General features: G+C 39.4%; 1 protein-coding gene across 7 annotated transcripts in view; it reads left to right on the top strand.

Moving 5' to 3' along the window:
- Positions 1–23501, top strand: part of LOC137236868 (uncharacterized) — a 1561671-nt gene that overhangs the window by 176054 nt on the left and 1362116 nt on the right. For 6 of the 7 annotated variants that reach the window (XM_067759924.1, XM_067759919.1, XM_067759925.1 and 3 more), the window contains exon 2: positions 2774–3318. The exons of the other annotated variant lie outside the window; for it this stretch is intronic. In XM_067759924.1, the coding sequence (XP_067616025.1) occupies positions 3131–3318 (188 nt within the window). In that variant the 5' untranslated portion in view covers positions 2774–3130. The remainder of the gene's footprint in view (positions 1–2773; positions 3319–23501) is intronic. 7 annotated transcript variants of the gene reach the window in all.

Here is a 23501-nt window from a genome sequence, read left to right as displayed (position 1 = left end):
TATCGTGTTAACGGCCATGCGGAGAGACAGACGGACGACTGTGTATAAAAACTGGGCGTGGCATCAACCGATTTCGCCCATTTTCACAGAAAACAGTCAACGTCATAAAATCTATGCCCCTACCAAATTTTAAAAGGATTGGTTAATTTTTGTTCGACTTATAGCGTTAAAAGTATCGTAGACAAATTAAATGAAAAAGGGCGGAGCCACGCCCATTTTGAAATTTTCTTTTATTTTTGTATTTTGTTGCACCATATCATTACTGGAGTTGAATGTTGACATAATTTACTTATATACTGTAAAGATATTAACTTTTCTTTTAAAATTTGAATTAAAAAATTTTTTTTTTAAAAAGTGGGCGTGGTCGTTCTCCGATTTTGCTAATTTTTATTAAGCAGACATATAGTAATAAGAGTAATGTTCCTACCAAATTTCATCATGATATCTTCAACGACTGCCAAATTACAGCTTGCAAAATTTTAAATTACCTTCTTTTAAAAGTGGGCGGTGCCACGCCCATTGTCCAAAATTTTACCAGTTTTCTATTCTGCGGCATAAGTTAAACTCAGCTACCAAGTTTCGTCGCTTTACCTGTCTTTTGTAATGAATTATCGCACTTTTTCAGTTTTTCGAAATTTTCGATATCGAAAAAGTGGGCGTGGTTATAGTCCGATATCGTTCATTTTAAATAGCGATCTGAGATGAGTGCTCAGGAACCTATATACCAAATTTCATCAAGATACCTCAAAATTTACTCAAGTTATCGTGTTAACGGACGGACGGACGGACGGGCATGGCTCAATCAAATTTTTTTTCGATCCTGATTATTTTGATATATGGAAGTCTATATCTATCTCGATTCCTTTATATATGTACAACCAACCGTTATCCAATCAAACTTAATATACTCTGTGAGCTCTGCTCAACTGAGTATAAAAATATTATTAATCAGAAATCAAAAACCATTAAACCTATCGTTACTAAATTAGGCAGATGAAGAAAAATTAACGAAATGTGAAGAAAGATTAACGAAATCGGTTAAAGACCACACCCACTTTTATATAAAAGATTTTTAAAGGGGTTGTGGACGAATAAAATAAGCTATGTCTTTGCAAAAAAAAGCTCCATAGCAATGGTATTCTTTTCCCAAGTCGAATTATAATAAGAAATGGGATAAAACCAAAATTTGAAAATGTGCGTGGCACCACCCATTTTTGGACTAAGTAATTTTTATGTTTCGGGAGCCATAACTCGAAGAAAAAATAAGATATCGTGATAAAATTGGGAATATGTACTTTCGATTAAAGACCAAGCCCTCTTTTATATAAAAGATGTTTAAAGGGTCGTAGACTAGAATAATAAAGTATAAGCAAAAAATTTTTACACCCGAACTTAGACTCCCTAACATTTTGGAAATAGTTTGAGTTTGAAATATGCCTCAATAGAATAAGAAAACTAGTTTATCTGAAATGAACTGTACAATTGAAACTCACGCTGAGTATATGATACTATATTCAAACAGAAAAATAAATTGAGGCAATATCGATTTAAATTGAGTGGTCGGCTCATCTCTACAGCAACAACATACAATTCTTCTCACTGTCAAAATGTGCGTGTTGGTATTACGCGAATGGAATGGAATGAAAACATAAAACTTTGAAATGTTTGTGTGTTGTAAGAAAATGTGTTCAATGTCTTGATTTCATTTTGAGTTTGCCATCTTTTTTTGACAATCCCTACTCCAAGGAAATGAAAAAAATAAAATCAGCTGATGAGATGAGTCAACCATATAGTTGAGCCATGCGTAAAACTGATATTTAAATCTATTCAATAAACACACAAGGTTGCATTTGCAGTTTGAAATAATTGATTACGCTATTTTTTTTTAAATTGGCAATTAATTATTACAATTTGTGCGGCCACCGTGGTGTGATGGTAGCGTGCTCCGCCTATCACACCGTATGCCCTGGGTTCAACTCCCGGGCAAAGCAACATCAAAATTTTAGAAATAAGGTTTTTCAATTAGAAGAAAATTTTTCTAAGCGGGGTCGCCCCTCGGCAGTGTTTGGCAAGCGCTCCGGGTGTATTTCTGCCATGAAAAGGTCTCAGTGAAAACTCATCTGCCTTGCAGATGCCGTTCGGAGTCGGCATAAAACATATAGGTCCTGTCAGGCCAATTTGTAGGGAAAATCAAGAGGAGCACGACGCAAATTGGAAGAGAAGCTCGGCCTTAGATCTCTTCGGAGGTTATCGCGCCTTAAATTTATTTTTTATTTTTGTTATATAATGAATTGCGTAATAAATTGCCCAAATGGTATAAATTGCCAATTTGGTGTGTGTTTGTATAATGTTCGGGTACACCCGAACTTAGACACCCTTACTAATTTTTTTTATGGCATCATTGCAACAAAACAAGTCCGTTGAAGGAATTTAGAAGTTCCTGAAATGAATCTATACAACGATGTTTGGCAGCTGTCTAAAAATGTTTCTTTCTCCTATTCCAATGTAAAAATTGTTTCAATTAAAGAAAAAAGGATTTCCTAACAATAGAAATTATATGAAATTATTGTTCGGCCTTAAGCTTGATTCGAACCCGCAATCCAAAATTTTTTTATTTTGTTTTTAGACCCTTGGAAAGAGTATAATTTTCTTGTTAATTACCACCCTAAAATATATATATTTCTTTTTTTCTATAATGGATTCCGCATAACATCACTTTGGTGATTTGAGAACAGTTGAAAGACACATTCAATTTTTTGTATTTATTTTCTAGAATACCCAGCGAAATGCTCTAGAGGAAACTTATTCGAAAGAACCGTGCAATACTATGACAAATAAACACATAGAAATACAAACAACATTTGAGAACAAAGAATTACATTAAACTAAAATTGGAAAAATATGACGGAAAACAATATAAAAATACAGATAAAATTGCATACTGCAAATATATATGGAATTTTATAAAATCCCGTGAAAAAAAATATACTGCAATACGAAGTTAACGCGCTTTACAAAAATAAGAAATATACTTAAGGAAAGTATTTCTCATATACATATGTACATATATCATACATACATATGTACAACACAAATATAAAAAAACACCCTCTGGTTGACAATACCAGCGATGTTGACATGCAGAATGGTTGATACAATACCTATTATAAAAGTGAACACCACGCATTTATTACAAACAACAAGCAGTAACTGCCCCGGGTTCAGGCTTTTAGATAAAAAAAAACTTGAATCAAATTCAAGTAGTGGAAAAAATTCCGTTTGCAAATTAAAAATTGATCTAATGTTTGATGACACAAGGTGAGTTTTACTGATTTCGACTGTTATAGATATACATGAATGTAATCCATTTTTTATACTCAGCGTGCTTTGCACACACAGAGTACATTAACTTTGACTGAATAACGGTTGGTTGTACAGATATAAAGGAATCGAGATAGATATAGACTTCCATATATCAAAATCATCAGTGTCGAAAAAAACTTTGATTGAGCAATGTCCGTCCGTGCGTCCGTCTGCCGGTTAACGCGATAACTTGAGTAAATATTGAGATATCTTCACCAAATTCGGTACATTAGCTTATCTGGATCCAGAACAGATTAGTATTGAAAATGAGCGAAATTGGATGATAACCACGCCCACTTTTTATATATATAACATTTTGCAAAATATAAAAAAAACTTATTATTTAGTAAATAATACACCTAGAATGTTGAAATTGGAAGTGTGGACTGATATTGAGAATCTGGATAACAATTTGAAAAAAAAAAATTTAAAATGGACGTGGCACCGCCCACTTGTGATAAAATCAATTTCACAAATATTGTTAATCATAAATCAAAAATCGTTAAACATACCGTAACAAAATTCGGCAGAGAGGTTGCCCTTACTATAAGGAATGCTTTGAAGAAAAATTAACGAGATCGGTTAAAGACCACGCCCACTTTTATATAAAAGATTTTTAAAAGGGTCGTAGACCAAAACAATAAGATATATCTTAGCGAAAAGAGCTTTGTATCAATAGAATTTTACTTTTTAAATTGAATTATAACATTAAATTGGAAAACACTAAAATTTTTGAAAATTATATTAGAAAATATTTCTAGTAAAAATGGGCGGGATCGGTTAAAGGCCACGGCAACTTAGATATTAAACAAGTTTAAAAGTGTCGTAGACTAGAATAATATGCTATAACTTAGCAAAAAATAGTTTTGAATCAATGATATTTCACTTACCAAATTTTATTTTAAGAGGAAATGGGGAGGCATTTTTTTAAACGGGCGGTGCCACGTGTTATGTATAAAAGTAATTTATCTGAAATGAAATGTGCAATTGAAGCTCACGCTGAGTATATAATGTTCGGTTACACTCGAACTTAGACGCCTTTACTTGTTAGAACTAAAAAAGCATGTTTTGATGCTGTTTTATAAAAATGAATTTTCTACATCAACCGCAATCTAATAATGCAAGGTTTTGGTATTAATTAGGGCCAATAGATTAATATTATTTAAATGGATTGCACCGCAGCGGAAAATGTAACCTTCAATACACATAATGTCGACGAACTTAAATTTTGAAATTTTAAAAACAGCTTATCAGAAACAAAGCTATAAAGAAAGTGAGCAATTTAAAAGTTGAAAATATTCTTCGTGACTAAGTTTCCAATCTAGAAGGACTTTTGGTAATTGCGCACTACCTTTATAAGCTTTTAAAATCAAAATTCATCAGCATTGTAGGTATCTGTGTTTAAGGACACAATTTCCGCCGCATTTTAACCCATTTATTTAAAGAAAATGTTTAAAAATTTATTGAATTCTTTTGGTTTTGCCCTTTTATATTATTGTCTGTAACGGCAGCACTTATATAATATAATAGCTTTAATTGCAAGTAGGCGTACACCAGAATGCATCTAACATTGCAACTAAATGTTAAGCAGGATTCTGATCGACGCGCTGTTGACTGACATGCATTAGTATGTTAGCGGTGGCTACACGTCATTCGGGTGATGCTTGCGTATATGTGTATTGGAAGATACATCCGTGTATGCGTGTATATGTTAGATTTTACAATACTGCCTGGTTCGCTCACACATGTTACTATGCCAAAAGATAGAATTTTACAGCAAAATTGCCGGTGGCACTGTTATGCCAAAAAACCGCTCTGCCTCACACTATAGTCATCATTTGCTATAATTAACCAAATTGGGGATGTAATCGAGTGGTGTGCCAGTGCTAAAATTTCAAGTGAACCTAAAATAAATAAGAAGACAATTTAGAGGAAAAAATCCGTAAACATAAATAACGAGGTGCAAAAGAAATGGTGCAGAACCAATCGATGTGACGGACACCGGTATAAATCCGCTAGGGAAAAATGACAAGCACCAGGATTCATTTGTAACAACTAGCAACACTAAATTACAGTTTGACACACAACATCATTCATCACCTTTCACCTGATCAACATTGGTAACACTCATTCAATCCTAATATAAATCACAGCAACCCATCTTTAAATACACGCACGCATATAACTTAATCCATCGTAACACCAACTGCACCGAGCCATCACATACATCAACACACACCTCTACACGATCGGTAACATCCAGTTAAAATATCCACTCATCTATCCTAGACCACATTCACACACCAACGAATATTCTCCAGCAAAGACCTGAAATTTTTACCAACAACACGCAAGTAACATGATTTTAAAAGGGGTTGGCCATACCCATACTAGCCAGAATTAGTGGCCGTGTAGCGGCAGCAGCGCGATCATCCTGAGGTGACTGAGCAAAAGCGGTCAGCTGTAATAAAACTTATGTACGTTCTAGTACATGGAAGGCCAATGACCTCAAATCGCCCATTAAACCACCACAAAATCATCAGATTCAGCACTGAGTAAGGGCAGGCTTTCATATTCTCGGCAGCACAAGCTGTGAGACCAGCACAACATACATTTGCACCTATATACACCACTCTTATGCAGCGGGAAACAGGGTGATTGAAAACGGATGACCGGCACTAACCAAATCATAGATTATTTTTTTATAGGGATTAATTGTTTTTTTTTTTATAGTTTAAGTTTATGCATAAATAATGATTACGGAACATTCTGTCCCTAATTTTGTGCATGAATTTCTATCTTCAGTTTCTTTTACACTTGCACACATATCACCATATTCCATCTTAAAAGTTTTTTTGTTGAAACATTTTTTTGTTGAGACATTTTTTTGTCCCGATTTCTTTTATTATCCATTTTATTCAAAATCATACTACCCTAGTACGACACTTAATTTACATACAGACACTGCAATAATTTTATTGCACTTTTATTCAGCCAGAGAGGACCAATATTGCATATGTGGGTAGGGTTGTTGTTTTGATCTCTATTTCTTTGAAGTACACTTTCAGATGGTACCATTAGAGTGCTGACAGCGAGGTGAGTTTCAACAGTTGACCCATATGATATGTATGTATATGAATATGTATGCTCAATAACCTATTTACGTCAATAATTCTCATATCAGAACACATATTTTTACATAAATATCACTATGTACAAATGTGCCTGCATTGCGGAGAATAATCTATGCTCGCACGTATGTACATACTTATATTAAATCACACGCTCATATACGATCGATTTTAGATACTCAGCTGCAGCACTTTGCGTAAATTTTTATTATTGGTATTTTTTGCTTCTATTATTTTCTTTTGACACAAATGATTTTGCGGTTACTGAGTAGTAATTTAAATTAAACAATGTATCTGTACTAATTGCATGGAGTACATAGTATTAAGTATAGAATTTTTTTTTAACTTCTTTTAGTTTCAATTTTTAAATCTCTTGATATTAATACCCAATGCCAGGTATTATTTGCTGGGCAGAATATAAAGCAAGATACTAAGTAATTATTGTAATAAAATTGTAAGCCAGTATAAACGAATACTTGCTTTGCTTTGTTTCAAATGATTCGTTGAAAGTATCTAAAGGTAAATATGGAGTAGTTTAACTTTCAATGTTAGTGTGGGTGTGGCCCTTGAGAAAATGGGTGACTGTATGGCGGTTGTTGGACGGAAATGAATAAATGACCATGAACTTAGACGCCCTTTTGACGGACGAACAAGTGTCTGGCAAGGGAACTCCACTCGGATTATAGAGCCAAAGTAGAGTTCAAGGCTGTTCGCGTTTAGAGAACAGGTGGGGTGGGACGGCTCCCCCATACAAAGACAGGCTTCTTCCGGTTTTTCATTGCTTACTTCTATCATCTGATCCTCCTAAGGTATGCACTTTTTTGTTGCTGTAACTGTGATTATGTACTGTGGCAAGAACAGCGACCCAATACCGACGAGCTCTAGCCGGGCGGCCACCATGCCTGCCGTGCACCGCATCTAACCCCTACAGGCAGTTACACAACAATGGCGCCCAACGGAATAGCCTGTAATGACAGCCTGTCTCCATACTGGCTTAAATGAGTGGCAGAGTGTATATGCGTCTATGTGTTTATGAGTTTTGTGTCCAGGTCCGTGCCTTAGCCGCAATGTTGCCATTAACATACTATCAACATAATAACATTAACTTTGACAACATTGTACCGAAAGTGAACACAATGTTGCAGCGGGAATGAGATGTTGCGCTTGGCATCATGCTGTTATAATAAATAAAATGTCACCATGCTGCTAACAACTTAGCAACATTGATGAATGCCATGCACCTATGTGTTTGTTTTGTTCTGTATTATGTATGTGGGTGTGTATTTGTGCAAGGCTATGAGCGTGTGAATGCATCAGTGTCAGCGGTCAAAGCACGAACCGAGTGTATCTGTGTAGGTGTTCGGTTTGTGGAGCGGTAAGCGTATGAATGTATGAGTGCATGATTGTATAGATGGAAAATACGGGAAAGCCGAAAAGAAAGTTTGGCATGTATAGGTAGGAATTTTCCGTTTCTGGGTAACGTTCCTTACCACGGCGGTGGCTATAAGAAGGGGAAAAATCAGTCAACGGGCCAAAGTCTTGTTTCAACAGTGCCCAGTACAAGTTAAGTGCAATTGAGTCAAAAGTGAAGTGCGCGCTTCTAAAACGAAAGCGAAGAAAAAAAAAGGTTCACAAAGTTTGTAGTGCGCGAATTTAATCGCATTTTTGAAAGATTTGTGCGCGTCGAAAGTCTCCGCGATACGTAAAAAGGGGTAGCAGTTTCCAGCAAACGTATGTTGCGAAAGAGCGCAAAATTTAATCTCCGTTGGAAAAGACTCACTGGGAACTGGATTTGGCTACATACCGCCCGGCAACAACTACCACGCAATACACTACATTTTTAATTTGGTGCCGCACACCACAACAACAACAACTATAGCAGTTTTATATTGGCAACCTACGGCCGCAACAACCACAACGGCATCGCCTTTTAAACCGACGGCACAGCACGCCTACAACAACACCACCCATTTCCTCACTTAGACGGCGCGAAACACCACACAACAGCCACACATATTTTTTGATTTTTATTCATTCAACACCAACCGCCACCTGTATACATTTTTATATTGGCGACATACCGCCCGGCAACAACTACATCATCTTGGTAACATCGCACACAACATTTTTTCACCGGCGACGTTGGTCTACAATAACTGACGGCACAAACCACAACAAGAATAACAACTGAATCATCTACAGGTACTTGGTAACTTAAAACATAAAATTTCGCACCGGCGGTGTCGGGGTACAACAGCAACAACCACAGCCATTGCCTATATTTTGTTGGCGATACACCGCCCAACAACAAGTACCACACACACCCACAAACACTACATTATATTTAATTCGTTGCATGCGCACACCTCAACAACAACTACAAGAAATTGAGTATAGCAATTTCATGAAGCGGCACAACATCCGCATTGCTGCGATTCAAGATACTAAACTCACAGCAAGATCTGCATTGCAGACCTGCTCTGGGTATAATGTCCACAGGAAGGACCGCGAGAGCGGAAATGGAGGCGGCCTCGCGTTTATTATACACCACTCTGTGCAATATCATATATTTGATCCTGGCATCGACCGCAGGGACAATGTCTTAGAACGTCAAGGCCTATCTGTCCGGTCAGGCGATGCAAATCTAGAAATCATCAACATCTACATCCCTCCTGTCACCTGTTGCCCCAGTGGATACCGCCCTAAAATCGAGGCCTTACTCACTGGCAACAATCGCATTATATTAGGCGATTTCAATGCCCATCACGACCTATGGCATTCAAACTTGCGGGCGGACAGTAGGGGTGAGATGTTGGCGGATCAAATAGAAGAAACGACGTTCTGCACAATAAACGGAGACGCCCCCACACGTATGGTAGGAAGCTGTCATAGCTCGCCAGATATCTCAATCGTGAGCGCAGAACTCGTAAACTGCGTCAACTGGCAGCCGATGGTAACATTGGCATCCGACCACCTGCCCATACTTATTTCGTTCGAGCGTACCGCCGACTTCATCGTCACCGAAAAACGCATTTTCATAAACTTCAAAAAAGGAAAGTGGGAAGCATATAAATCTGCAACAGACAGCAGCTTTGCTGCCCTCCCTATCCCGACTGATGCCCTCCAAGGGGAGCGTGCCTTCCGTAAGGTCATTGAATCCGCCTCGGCACATTTCATTCCCGCCGGGAGAATTCCCGAAATCCGGCCCACTTCCCGGCGGAGGCCGCGAGCTTAGCGAGGGAACGCGACCTTATAAGACAGCTTGATCCAGGCGACCCCCAAATAAGGGATATAAACCAACGCATCAGATTGCTTGTGGACGAACACAAGCGGGCGAAATGGGAAGAGCACCTAAGAGGTTGTAACCTCTCTACCGGTGTAGGTAAACTTTGGTCCACCGTAAAGTCCCTATCGAATCCGACTAAGCACAAGGACAAAGTTTCCATCGCCTTTGGCGATAAGGTGCTGTCGGATGCGGAAAAATGCGCGAGCGCTTTCTGCCGACAATATATAATGCATCCTACGGTTGACAAAGATAGACGGAGAGCCAATAGACACGCACATAAACACAAATTCAGCGCGTCACCAATCACCATCACCGCTAGAGAGGTTGAGGACGCCATTGGTCGTGCTAAACCAGCCAAAGCAGTGGGCCCAGACGGCATAGCCATGCCGATGCGGGTGGTGTCCTATCCCCACTTTTGTTTAATTTCTACATATCTAAGCTACCTTCACCACCGGAAGGAGTCACAATCGTTTCCTACGCCGATGACTGCACAATAATGGCCACAGGCCCAGGCCCAGAGATCGATGAGCTATGCAATAAAATAAACGGCTATCTCCCTGATCTCTCCAGTTTTTTCGCCTCGCGAAACCTGGCATTGTCACCGACTAAATCTTCCGCGACCTTATTTACAACATGGACGCCCCAAATGTCGACCATTCTGAACATCCACGTCGATGGCACTACGCTACCGACTGTCCCACACCCCAAAATTTTGGGTGTGACGTTTGATCAGGATCTACATTTTGGTGAGCATGTATCCCCAATTGTACCGAAAATCCAGATCCGTAACAGCATCCTCAAATCTCTTGCTGGCAGTACTTGGGGAAAAGACAAAGAAACGCTCTTGACCATATACAAAGCAATTAGCCAGCCGATTACGTGCTACGCATCACCCATATGTTCGCCAAGCCTAAAAACCACCCACTGGAAGAAACTACAGGCCTGCCAAAATACTGCTCTCAGAATCGCCACGGGCTGTCTTCTTATGTCCCCAGAACACCATCTGCATAATGAGGCGAGAATACTCCCCATCAGGGAGAGAAATGAGATGCTGACCAAACAGTTTATGTTGAATACCCAGAAACCTGGGCATCCCAACAGACATCTGATTGACGAACCAGCACCGCCTAGGGGCCTAAGGAGTCATCTCCGTAAGCATTTTGAGGAAATACGGCACCTGAGAACCCAGCCGTATGAAGCGAAAAAACACAAGCAGGTCCTTGGTGAACTCCATAGACAGGCGTCGAACCTTTATGTCCGGTGAATCCAGTACTTGAAGAAAAATATCCAGAACTCGCGGAAGAGGAACGCATACTCCCCAGGGAAACGCGTGTCACTCTTGCTCAACTTCGTTCTGGATACTGTAACGGGTTAAACTCTTACCTATCCAGAATCAACCCCGACATACAAAATGTATGCCCCGCTTGCAATGTGTCCCCACATGACACCAACCATCCCTTTAATTGTAATGTGGAACCAATGCCTCTAACACCCCTTTCCTTATGGTCCACCCCTGTTGAAACGGCAAGTTTCCTTGGACTCCCGTTAGAGGATGTTGATGACAATTCGTGATCGGTCGCGGCTATTAGGTGGGGCGAGCATTGCTACAACAACAACAACAACAACAGTATAGCAATTTTCACCGGCGGCATTGAGCCGCAACAACAATAGCCACTACACCATACACAACAAAAAAAAATACACAAAAAACACCGGCGGAGGGAGGAGCGTTCCTGCAGTATCGCGGATGAATACTATTGCTTTCATATATTTTTTACATACTATTAACTGTATTATCTGTAGATTGTCACCAGGGGCATAATTAGTTCATAGGAAACGGGAAAAAAGGGGGGTATTCTATTTCCGGGGCTAAGCATCTTTTTGTTCAAATATAAAATTCGGACACATATTTTATAAGTTAATGGTGGCACTTTTGCCTCCATCATTTTTTTCCTTTTCGTTTCTTCATTTTCTCCTTTTTTACTTTTCTTCTTCGGTTTGACGTTTAATTTTTGTAGATATTTTCATATCATTATCTTCTACCATATACACAATTTTTTTTTGCACATGTTTTCTGCTACCTATGGTAGTATCAACTCAAAATCTTTGAATTTTGAATTTTTTCTGCCATAATTTTTTTGTTATTTTTTCTTGTACTTACTTTTATTATTGGCAAAATCAATCGCAACATTACACATCGAGATTACGCATGATTTTGTGCCTTCAGCACTAAAGACATTTTTTTTCTGTCGAATATTAATTTTTTTATTTTCGCATTTAATCATCACGCTGGTAGATTTGATACTACCAAAGCACTCATTACCAAAGATCGCTAGCGAGTGCTCTTGGTTGAGTGATTGAGGGTGGCTACCGTGAGCGTACGTATGCATGTTATGAGTTTTTCAGCAAATTCAGCACATCCACTCAACTGCACCGGCGCCGTTGGATTACGAGTATATGGGTGAGTGAAATTTGAGCACAATATTTTTGCTAATACACATATTTGAATGTATTTACATATATTAACATATGATGCCTGATCTTCTTGAGAAAATAGAAGAAGGAAACCTAAACTTTGGGAATATATGTACATACATAACTACAAACATACACACCTTTTGTTTATAATATGCCAAACTGGTTTTTTTTGCTTTACTTTGGTGACCTACTTTTGTTTTATACAAAATTGATCTTATATTTACTTGAGCGGTTGCGATAGGTCAGGGATTAGGGTACTTGAATTTTTTTGTTCGTCCTCTTATTTTATTTTGTTTGAATTTGTATCTTTAGGATTTAGAGTTAGCTCCTATTAATAATATTGCATTAGGGTGGCCCTAAAAGTCTTAATTTTTTTCCATTTGAGTTCAGACACTTGGTCTATTAGTCGTAGGTATTCTGTATTGAATTGAATTCAGAATCGATTGAATTGAATTTGCAATTTTAATTAATAAAGTTTAGCATTAAATTTAAGCTTTTATTTTAATTTTTTTTGAGTAAATAGAAACTTTGCAAGTGATCCTAGTAGCTAAGCCTTTTGAAATCATTGTCACATTATTTTGTATTAAACTCTGAGTTTAAAGTTCCCTTTTTTGTAGAAATCATTGAACTAGTAGTAGGGTGGTATTTGCTAATTTGTAAACCAAGAACTTTGTAAATAAATTATAAGAATTATGTTTGGATGAAAATCTTAGACCTTTTCATAATGCAGGGCTAAATTCCCACTTTCGGTGTTGGTGCTGCGCTTGTGCGTGGCAAGGTAAGGTGAAGGTGAGTGATAGGGAAATGACTTCTTGACGGACGGACAGACTTATGTCAGGCTTGGGGGCACTGTAAGTAGATAGGAGTCAGCACAGTGCCCACGGTGCATTGCAAGTTGCACTGCCGATGGAGGGTAGACTCCACCTGGCAGGACAGGCCTCCAGCTTTTTCTGTCCCTTATGCTTTCCCCTTCTAACTTTTCCCCTCACGGTTATTTCTATCTTTTTCAGCTTTTTCTCTCATTTTATACACATGCAGGTATGAACCCTCTTTTTGTTCATGTGGCTGCGGGTGAGGTCGGTGGTGCAATACCCCGCCCAAGAGGACGAGCTAGCCTGGGCCCGCAAGCATACCTGCTTGCCGCCGCTCCTCACCACCCAAACAGTCAGCTACGTAACAATGGCACCCAACGGTAATAGCCCGATCACCTTTTTCACTCTTCCATTTCAATTTTTTTTAATCTTTCTTAAATTTGTATTTTGTCTCGCAGTTTTTTTTATTAATTTTTCAAGTTCCGTTTTATTTCTTATTTAGCCCTTTTAGTTTCCAAAATTTTCTTTCAGTCTTTAGCCTTTCTATTCTCAGGGAAAATAGCCCGTGCATTTTTATGTAATTTTTTAGTTAGTTATTTATCTCGTATTTTAAATCTCAATTTTCTCTCGTTCTTTTGAGCACTTAATTCTTATTTGCTACTTTTAATTTTCTTAACTTTTGCTAAATCCTTCTCATCTTTCCAAACCCAATCCCTATTTCCGTCTTTTGACAGAACAGGGACAGTCATGATGGCAACGCCGATTGGGCTCGCCTGGTCGGCTAGTGTCGTCATGACAAAGGTATAGGGAGTGGCTGAGTATTCATGCCAGGGTTCCTTCTTTTGGTTTCTACAACTGGACTAAGTGGTACCTGGTATGACACTCAGCCAGAAGACGGACGTTAGCAGAAGGTCGTGGCGAGCTGTTTAAGCTACCTTACCGGGAGTCCAGCACTGCCGGTAAGTAAGGTTTACAGTCGTCGCCACGATATTTAGGAGTAGGAGGTGTGGTATCAACGCTTAGGAATAAGTTCTTGAACTAGACTAACCACTTTCGCTGAACCTTCGCCAAGGCAGCACCACGGACACCAATACAAATACATTAAATTTCATTTGTAAACTTTTTAATTCGAAGTAAAAATTAAATATTTTTGAAGTTTCTATGTTATAAACTATTTTTGTTTTTTTTTATATTTTTACGGATTATTTTTGTATTAGGATTGTTTCCAAACATTTTTTTTGAAATTGTGTTGTAAAATTTTTGGGTTTGGAGTAATCCACTACAAATACAACCACTAACAAAGTGCCTGGATAATAACAAACTTTTTCTTATTTTTATTTAATTTTAAGATTTTAACTATTTTGGGTTCATAGAAGGGTTAGAGTAGTACCGTTGTTTTTTTTTTTTTGTTCTTGGATTCGGAAGCATTTTCCCTATTTATATATTTTTTTATTTGTTTCCTTCATACCTTTGTATCGAAGTTTACCAACTTGAATTTCAATATTTTTTGGTTTCAACTACATATACCCCCGGTTATTTTTTTTTTCGGCTTTGGGGTAATTTTTATAGGTCTGCCTACTGGACATATAAGGCATAAAATTTAATCTTTTTATACACATACACTAATTGAATTACATACACATACACACTAAAATATTATTTTTATACATATAAGCTGAATTTTTTTGGTATCTTTATATTATTTATTATTTTTTTGAATCACATTACCTGGTTGTTTTATATTTACTTAAGCCTATTTCGATCTGCAAATATACACAGTTTGTTCTTATTGAAATTAATTCTTTGGGTCACATTTTTTAATTTTCCTTCTTTTTTCCATTTGAGTTGAACGTCGGTGGGTACTCGCAGTTTGGGATATCGTGCCCGTGGATACATTAGGGCGTCCGGAGCAAATTTTTTAGTCCATTCGTTTTTATTTTTCCAATTTTACTTGGGTTTACTTTTGTTTTTGGGTTTCCTTCAGACAGTGAATGTCTGACAAGGACGAGGAGGCCGAGAATCGTGTTGCAGGGGGTTTAGGTATACTAAGCACTGCTAGACCAGTCACTAGAAGCGTTGCGAGGGCTGCACTAGAAAACCAGATAGCTGGTTCGGTGTTCAATCAAATCGACACTGGTATTCCCAGGGCCGTCGACTTTGTGCCCACAGACTATTTCAATAGGTGCGCGTCGCGGATTTTCGGATCGTTTGGCCCTGAACGTCCGCTGAGGGTCACTTTCGCGAACGGGGTGTCGTTCAACGACTCGGAAAATAGTTTAAATTTCTCCCAGAAAATCGATTTGGTGTGCCAAATGTCCGATAGCGAGAACGTGGGTGCACAGGGGGGTGATGTTCCATCGCGAAACGCACCAGCAATAGTTCACGGCGGCCTGAATGCTCCTCGCACCGACGCCAGTGAGCATGCAACCAATGTTGAACAACTGAGCCGCATGATGGCGATGATGGCGCAACAACAAGATCAGGTGGTGCAAATGGCGGGTGAAGTGCGAAGCATCAAGACCAACGTCGATCATCTTGGTTATCGCGTGGCAGAGATGGAGGCATCCAGTCACGCGGTGGGACATCGGTCCGCTGTGGCATCCACGCCCGAGCCTCAGAACCGTAGGGGGGAGCCTGCTACCCGCAATGGTATTCCGAGTGGCAGTCGGATTACTGAGCGAGATGGTAGTGACCCTCCAAGGTGGAAAAAATTAGACCTCGAAAAATGGCACATCAAATTCGATGGGACCAACAAAGGGATGAGCGTCGAAAGCTTCATCTTCCATGTTGAGCGAATGCGGTAACAACATGCTATTTCCTTCTTCCAGCTTTTCACGCACTTTCATTGTCTGGTGTCCGGCGGTGCCTTGAAGTGGTATTGGCAGGTCCCCGAAGACCATGCAGATGAGCCCGATTTCGGTTACTTCGAGCTGAAAGCCGAGATGCTAAGCCACTTCAAGTCCGCTGAGTCCGATTATGAAATAATCCGTGAAATAATGGAGAGGAAACAGCAACCCGCCGAAGCTTTCGACGACTTCTATAGCGAAGTACATAATTTGACATTCCGTTTGCGGAAGAGAATCCCTGAGAGGGAATTTGTTGGCATAATTAGGGGAAATCTTAAACCGTACCTAGCCAACCTGAACTTTGCCATTAAAATGGACTCGTTGGCGGAGCTCAAAGCTGAGTGTAAGAGAGCAGAAAAACTCATTAAGGAAAATAAAAGCCGGTCCAGACCAGTTAATGAGATAGGGTTCGAACAGCCCGATATACTATGAGATAGAAAGTTAGAAGCTTTTGATAGGAAGCCTCAGCGTACACCCCAATACCAACCACAACCTCAACCCCTACACCAAACCCCAGACAATCCTAATAGTGTTCGTCCTTCTGTTAGTCCTGCGTCTAAGTCGACTGTGAATTCCTTTTGTGCTTCTCCCTTCCACTTAATGTTGTGTTTTTCGTGTGGTATGCCGGTGGATCACTTTGTGAAAAACCCGGCAGAACCACAAAAACCAAATAAATGTTCGTCTTCGTTCCACAATATGGTATGTTTTGCGTGTGAAAGTGATTCGTCCTTTTGTGTTCTTAAACCGAAGCAGGGAAACCCCAGACTGGCGGAGTTGACCGGGGACTTCAGCCAGAAGACAGGCAACCCGGCAACACAACCGTAAAGATTTTGAGGGAGATAGAAGAGTCGAAAAGGTAGAGGGAAAGTTGAAAAAGCGCGTAAATGGCGTAATAAAAAGCTTACACCAGAGAAAGGTAGAATATGAAGAAGCTAGGAGAAGAATTTTTTGTGAAACAATAGATATTAATAGAAAGAAGAGACATTTTAAGAAGATAGCGAAAATGCGTGAGAAGAGGAGATATTTTAAACGGCTGAAAAGTAAAATAATTGCCACCATAGTCACCGTGAAAGGTGATAATAGATTTTTTGCAAAAACCGCTATAGGAGGTAGGGAAGTCCTGGCTCTCTTGGATTCAGGGGCGAGTGCCAGCTGTTTAGGGAAAGGCTCAGCGGCACTCCTGTGCGGTAAAGAGGCCTTGATTGTGCCAATCAGGGGCCAAAATATCCGAACCGCGAACAGGGAGGAAACCGCCGTGGTAGGGGTCATAAAGTTACCAGTCGTGTGGGATAATACGACCAGGGAACTAGAATTTTTAATAGTTCCTGATCTGCAACAGGAAGTATATTTTGGGATAGACTTTTGGCAGGCTTTCGGTATGAGTGTTGTGAGTAAGGGTGTGAGTGGTAGTGCGAATGTTGCCAGTGTGGCGGAGCTCGTGCCCGCCGAGGGTGACTTGTCTTTCGATGCTGTGCAGCACGTTTTAACGCCGGAGCAAAATAATAGGTTGGAACGTGTAAAAGCCCAATTCCCGTCCTTCGCGTTATTAGGGTTAGGCCAAACAGATAAGGAGGAACACGTCATCGAGGTGGTTGACGAGAATCTGCCAGTAAAGCAGCGCCATTACCCGATTTCACCAGCTATTCAAAAACTCATATACGCAGGGTTAGATCGAATGTTGGACACGGGAGTCATCGAGGAGTCCAACAGCAGCTGGAACTCGCCGGTATTAAAAGGGACGAAAAACCGCTTGTGCCTTGACGCTCGCAAAGTCAACGAACGAACAATTAAGGATGCCTACCCCTTACCCCATATTGATGGAATCCTTAGCCGACTACAAAATACACGATTTATTTCCGCGATAGATTTGAAGGACGCTTTCTGGCAGATTCCTCTGGAGAAGAAGTCAAGAGAAAAGACTGCTTTTACTGCCCTTGGCCGACCCCTTTACCAATTTACTGTCATGCTTTTTGGGTTGTTCAATGTAGCACAACGAATGTGTCGTCTGATGAACAAGGTCATTCCGGCCGCTTTACGTGAATGTGTTTTTGTTTATTTGGATGATTTATTAGTGTGTTCTGAAGATTTTATGTCCCATATGTGTCTGTTGGAAAAGGTCGCTCGGTGTCTTCGTGAGGCTAAGTTAACTATAAATGTAGAAAAGAGCAAGTTCTGTTTCAAAGAAGTTCGATATCTAGGGTACGTAGTCGGGGATGGTTGCATTAGAACAGACGCCAATAAAGTGGTAGCTGTGAGGGGCTTTCCGGTTCCGAAAACCCCGAAGCCACTACGACGGTTCCTGGGTATGTCGGGCTGGTACCGACGCTTCATACAGGACTATGCGACTATTGCAGCTCCGCTGCACGACTGCCTCAAGAAAGAAAAAATTAAGAAATTCACTATGACTGAAGAAGCAATAAAATCATTTGAAATTTTAAAGCAGAGCTTGGTTTCTGCACCGGTGCTCACACATCGTGACTTTAAGCGTCGTTTTTATATTCAATGTGATGCATCAACGGACGGAGTGGGAGGGGTTTTGTTCCAACTAGACAATGACCAGAACGAAAGACCGATTGCCTACGTTTCGGCAAAACTAAATAAAGCGCAGAAAAACTTCAGCATAACAGAACTAGAATGCTATGATGCGATCGTGAGTGTCAAGAGATTCCGACCTTACGTGGAGGGAACCCCGTTCACCATCATAACTGATCATACCAGCCTCAAATGGCTCATGAATCAGAAAGACCTTTCTGGGAGGTTGGCAAGGTGGAGTTTGAAACTCCAGGGTTATGATTTCGATATCCAACATCGAAAAGGTGCGCAAAACGTGGTTCCCGACACACTCTCACGAATGCGCATGGACGAAATACAGACGAACGACAGAGCCATCGACGTGTGTCTCGAGTCACCGTGCTTCGAGTCGGCGGAGTATACGGAGTTGAAAAAAACGGGACAAAGACAAGTTATCGGATCTGTGTTTATCGGACGATTACGTTTACAAACGGACGCAATCCGACAGGGGGGACGATCTTCGAGCGGACCAGACCAGGAAACTCTGGGTACCGTCGGAATTGCGACCGGGGCTGGTAGAGTTGTCTCATAGCTCACCGTCCGCTGGTCATGGTGGCATCCACAAGACACTGTCCCGACTACGTCATAAATATTACTGGCCAGGAATGGTCACAGATGTATGCGCCCATATAAAAGATTGCGAAACTTGCAAAACAAATAAGACACAAAACGTTTTTAAACAACCGACCTTTCCAACGTTTATTCATTGATTTTATGGGTCCTTATCCACGTTCTAGTGATGGTAATGTGTATGTCTTTGTATGTTTAAATCATTTTTCAAAGTTCGTGTTCTTAAAACCAATAAAAAGGGCAACTTCAGCCGAGGTAGTCAAGTTTTTGGAAAAGGATGTTTTTCATGTTTTTGGCGTGCCCGAATATGTCCATTCGGACAACGGAAAACAGTTTGTATCTGAGATCTTCAACAAATTTTTAGAAAAGTATGGCACCAAACATGTAAAAACAGCTTTTTATTCACCTCGGGGTAACGCTGCAGAGAGGGTAAACCGATCTGTCCTACAGACCATTAGATCATTTATAAAAGAGAATCAGAAAAATTGGGACAAATGCGTCAGTGACGCCGCATTTGCACTCCGCAGCGTTACACATGCAGCAATCAACATGTCGCCGTACTACGCCACTTTCGGTATGCCTATGATACAGCATGCTGCATCATATGAGCTATACCGAAAGCTGGCAGCGGTGAAGGATGTTGATTGCGAGGTTGAGGCCCCGGGTGATAAACTGCAACTAATTCGGAACAAAATTATGAAAGAGCTGAAATTGGCCCATGAAAGAAGCCAAAAGTTATACGACACTAGGAGTAGGGATGTTAAGTTTCAAATTGGACAAGTGGTATACCGCCGAAACTTTAAGCATAGTTCCCAGGTCGATAGCTACAACGCCAAGCTAGCTCCGAAACAAGTAAAATGCACCGTACTTAGTAGTGGGAAAAAGATCGGCGTATACCACGCTAAAGATATTTTTGCAAAATAGTTATGTTTTTTTTTTAGTGCTAGTACTTTTGTTCTATGTTATTTATTTATTTATTGACGTATTGTATTTATTAATTTGCGGACATGTGATTATTTTATTAAATTATTATTATTTTTTTTTACCATTTTATTTATTTGATTATTTTTGCATCTATTTATTTTTTTATTTTATTTATTTATTTTACCTACTTGACTACACGATCTGTGATATTTTTTTTATAATTTTTCCGCCATCTGTCATATTTGATTTCATAAATTTTTTTTTTTCATAATTTTTCGGCTAACTGTGATATTTTATTTTACTTTATTTTATTTTATATTTTTAATTTAGGTTTTATCTGTGATATTTTATTTACCGTTAGATATGTAGAATAGTATCTGTGATATAGGTTTAAGTAGTAGCATTAGCCCAGTGATTTGATTTGTAAGTAAACAGAACAAAAGTTTAAAGGCGTGAAAAAAAATAGGCCCGGCATTGAGTCGTGGGTCGAGGCCACACGTTGGACGCGGAAAATAATACTTAGCAGGCTGCGTTTGAATTCTTTACGCCCACGCTCCATAGTGCAGGCACCATCGGCGGTTGCGAGCCTGTAACGACAGCCTGTCTCCATACTGGTTTAAATGAGTGGCAGAGTGTATATGCGTCTATGTGTTTATGAGTTTTGTGTCCAGTCCGTGCGTTAGCCGCAATGTTGCCATTAACATACTATTAACATAATAACATTAACATTGACAACATTGTACCGAAAGTGAACACAATGTTGCAGCGGAAATGAGATGTTGCGCTTGGCATCATGCTGTTATAATAAATAAAATGTCACCATGCTGCTACTATTTAGCAATATTGATGAATGCCATGCACCTATGTGTTTGTTTTGTTCTGTATTATGTATGGGGATGTGTATTTGTGCAAGGCTATGAGCGTGTGAATGCATCAGTGTGAGCGGTCAAGGCACGAACCGAGTGTATCTGTGTGTAGGTGTTCGGTTTGTGGAGCGGTAAGCGTATGAATGTATGAGTGCATGATTGTATAGATGGAAAATACGGGAAAGCCGAAAAGAAAGTTTGGCATGTATAGGTAGGAATTTTCCGTTTCTGGGTAACGTTCCTTACCACGGCGGTGGCTATAAGAAGGGAAAAATCAGTCAACGGGCCAAAGTCTTGTTTCAACAGTGCCCAGTACAAGTTAAGTGCAATTGAGTCAAAAGTGAAGTGCGCGCTTTTAAAACGAAAGTGAAGAAAAAAAAAGGTTCACAAAGTTTGTAGTGCTCGAATTTAATCGCATTTTTGAAAGATTTGTGCGCGTCGAAAGTCTCCGCGATACGTAAAAAGGGGTAGCAGTTTCCAGCAAACATATGTTGCGAAAGAGCGCAAAATTTAATATCCGTTGGAAAAGACTCACTGGGCACTGGTTTTGGCTACATACCGCCCGGCAACAACTACCACGCACTACACTACATTTTTAATTTGGTGGCGCACACCACAACAACAACCACTATAGCAGTTTTATATTGGCAACCTACGGCCGCAAAAACCACAACGGCATCGCCTTTTAAACCGACGGCACAGCACGCCTACAACAACACCACCCATTTCCTCACTTAGACGGCGAGAAACATCACACAACAGCCACACATATTTTTTGATTTGTATTCATTCAACACCAACCGCCACCTGTATACATTTTTATATTGGCGACATACCGCCCGGCAACAACTACATCATCTTGGTAACATCACACACAACATTTTTTCACCGGCGACGTTGGTCTACAATAACTGACGGCACAAACCACAACAAGAACAACAACTGAATCATCTACAGGTAGTTGGTAACTTAAACATAAAATTTCGTACCGGCGGTGTCGGGCTACAACAGCAACAACCACAGCCATTGCCTATTTTTTGTTGGCGATACACCGCCCAACAACAAGTACCACACACACCCACAAACGCTACATTATATTTAATTCGTTGCATGCGCACACCTCAACAACAACTACAAGAAATTGTCAAATTTGAGTATAGCAATTTTCACCTGCGGCATTGAGCCGCAACAACAACAGCCACTACACCATACACAACAAAAAAAAAATACAACAACAAACACCGGCGGAGGGAGGAGCGTTCCGGCAGTATCGCGGATGAATACTATTGATTTCATATATTTTTGTACATACTATTACCTGTATTATCTGTAGATTGTCACGAGGGGCATAATTAGTTCATAGGAAACGGGAAAAAGGGGGGTATTCTATTTCCGGGGCTAAGCATCTTTTAGTTCAAATATAAAATTCGGACACATATTTTATAAGTTAATGGTGGCACTTTTGCCTCCATCATTTGTTTCCTTTTCGTTTCTTCATTTTCTCATTTTTTACTTTTCTTCTTCGGTTTGACGTTTAATTTTTGTAGATATTTTCATATCATTATCTTCTGCCATATACACAATTTTTTTTGCACATGTTTTCTGCTCCCTATGGTAGTATCAACTCAAAATCTTTGAATTTTGAATTTTTTCTGCCATAATTTTTTTGTTATTTTTTCTTGTACTTACTTTTATTATTGGCAAAATCAATCGCAACATTACACCTCGAGATTACACATGATTTTGTGCCTTCAGCACTAAAGACATTTTTTTTCTGTCGAATATTAATCTTTTTATTTTCGCATTTAATCATCACGCTGCTAGATTTGATACTACCAAAGCACTCATTACCAAAGATCGCTAGCGAGTGCTCTTGGTTGAGTGATTGAGGGTGGCTACCGTGAGCGTACGTATGCATGTTATGAGTTTTTCAGCGAATTCAGCACATCCACTCAACTGCACCGGCGCCGTTGGAGTACGAGTATATGGGTGAGTGAAATTTGAGCACAATATTTTTGCTAATACACATATTTGAATGTATGTACATATATTAACATATGATGCCTGATCTTCTTGAGAAAATAGAAGAAGGAAACCTAAACTTTGGGAATATATGTACATACATAACTACAAACATACACACCTTTTGTTTATAATATGCCAAACTGGTTTTTTTTGCTTTAACTTGGTGACCTACTTTTGTTTTATACAAAATTGATCTTATATTCACTTGAGCGGTTGCGATAGGTCAGGGATTAGGGTACTTGAATTTTTTTGTTCACCCTCTTATTTTATTTTGTTTGAATTTGTATCTTTAGGATTTAGAATTAGCTCCTATTAATAATATTGCATTAGGGTGGCCCTAAAAGTCTTAATTTTTTCCCATTTGAGTTCAGACACTTGGTCTATAAGTCGTAAGTATTCTGTATTGAATTGAATTCAGAATCGATTGAATTGAATTTGCAATTTTAATTAATAAAGTTTAGCATTAAATTTAAGCATTTTTTTTAAATTTTTTTTTTGAGTGATCCTAGTAGCTAAGCCTTTTGAAATCATTGTCACATTATTTTGTATTAAACTCTGAGTTTAAAGTTCCCTTTTTTGTAGAAATCATTGAACTAGTAGTAGGGTGGTATTTGCTAATTTGTAAACCA

The sequence above is a fragment of the Eurosta solidaginis genome, chromosome 1 (assembly GCF_040869045.1).
Source record: "Eurosta solidaginis isolate ZX-2024a chromosome 1, ASM4086904v1, whole genome shotgun sequence".
NCBI lineage: Eukaryota > Metazoa > Arthropoda > Insecta > Diptera > Tephritidae > Eurosta > Eurosta solidaginis.
This window is presented reverse-complemented; position numbering and strand designations above follow the sequence as displayed.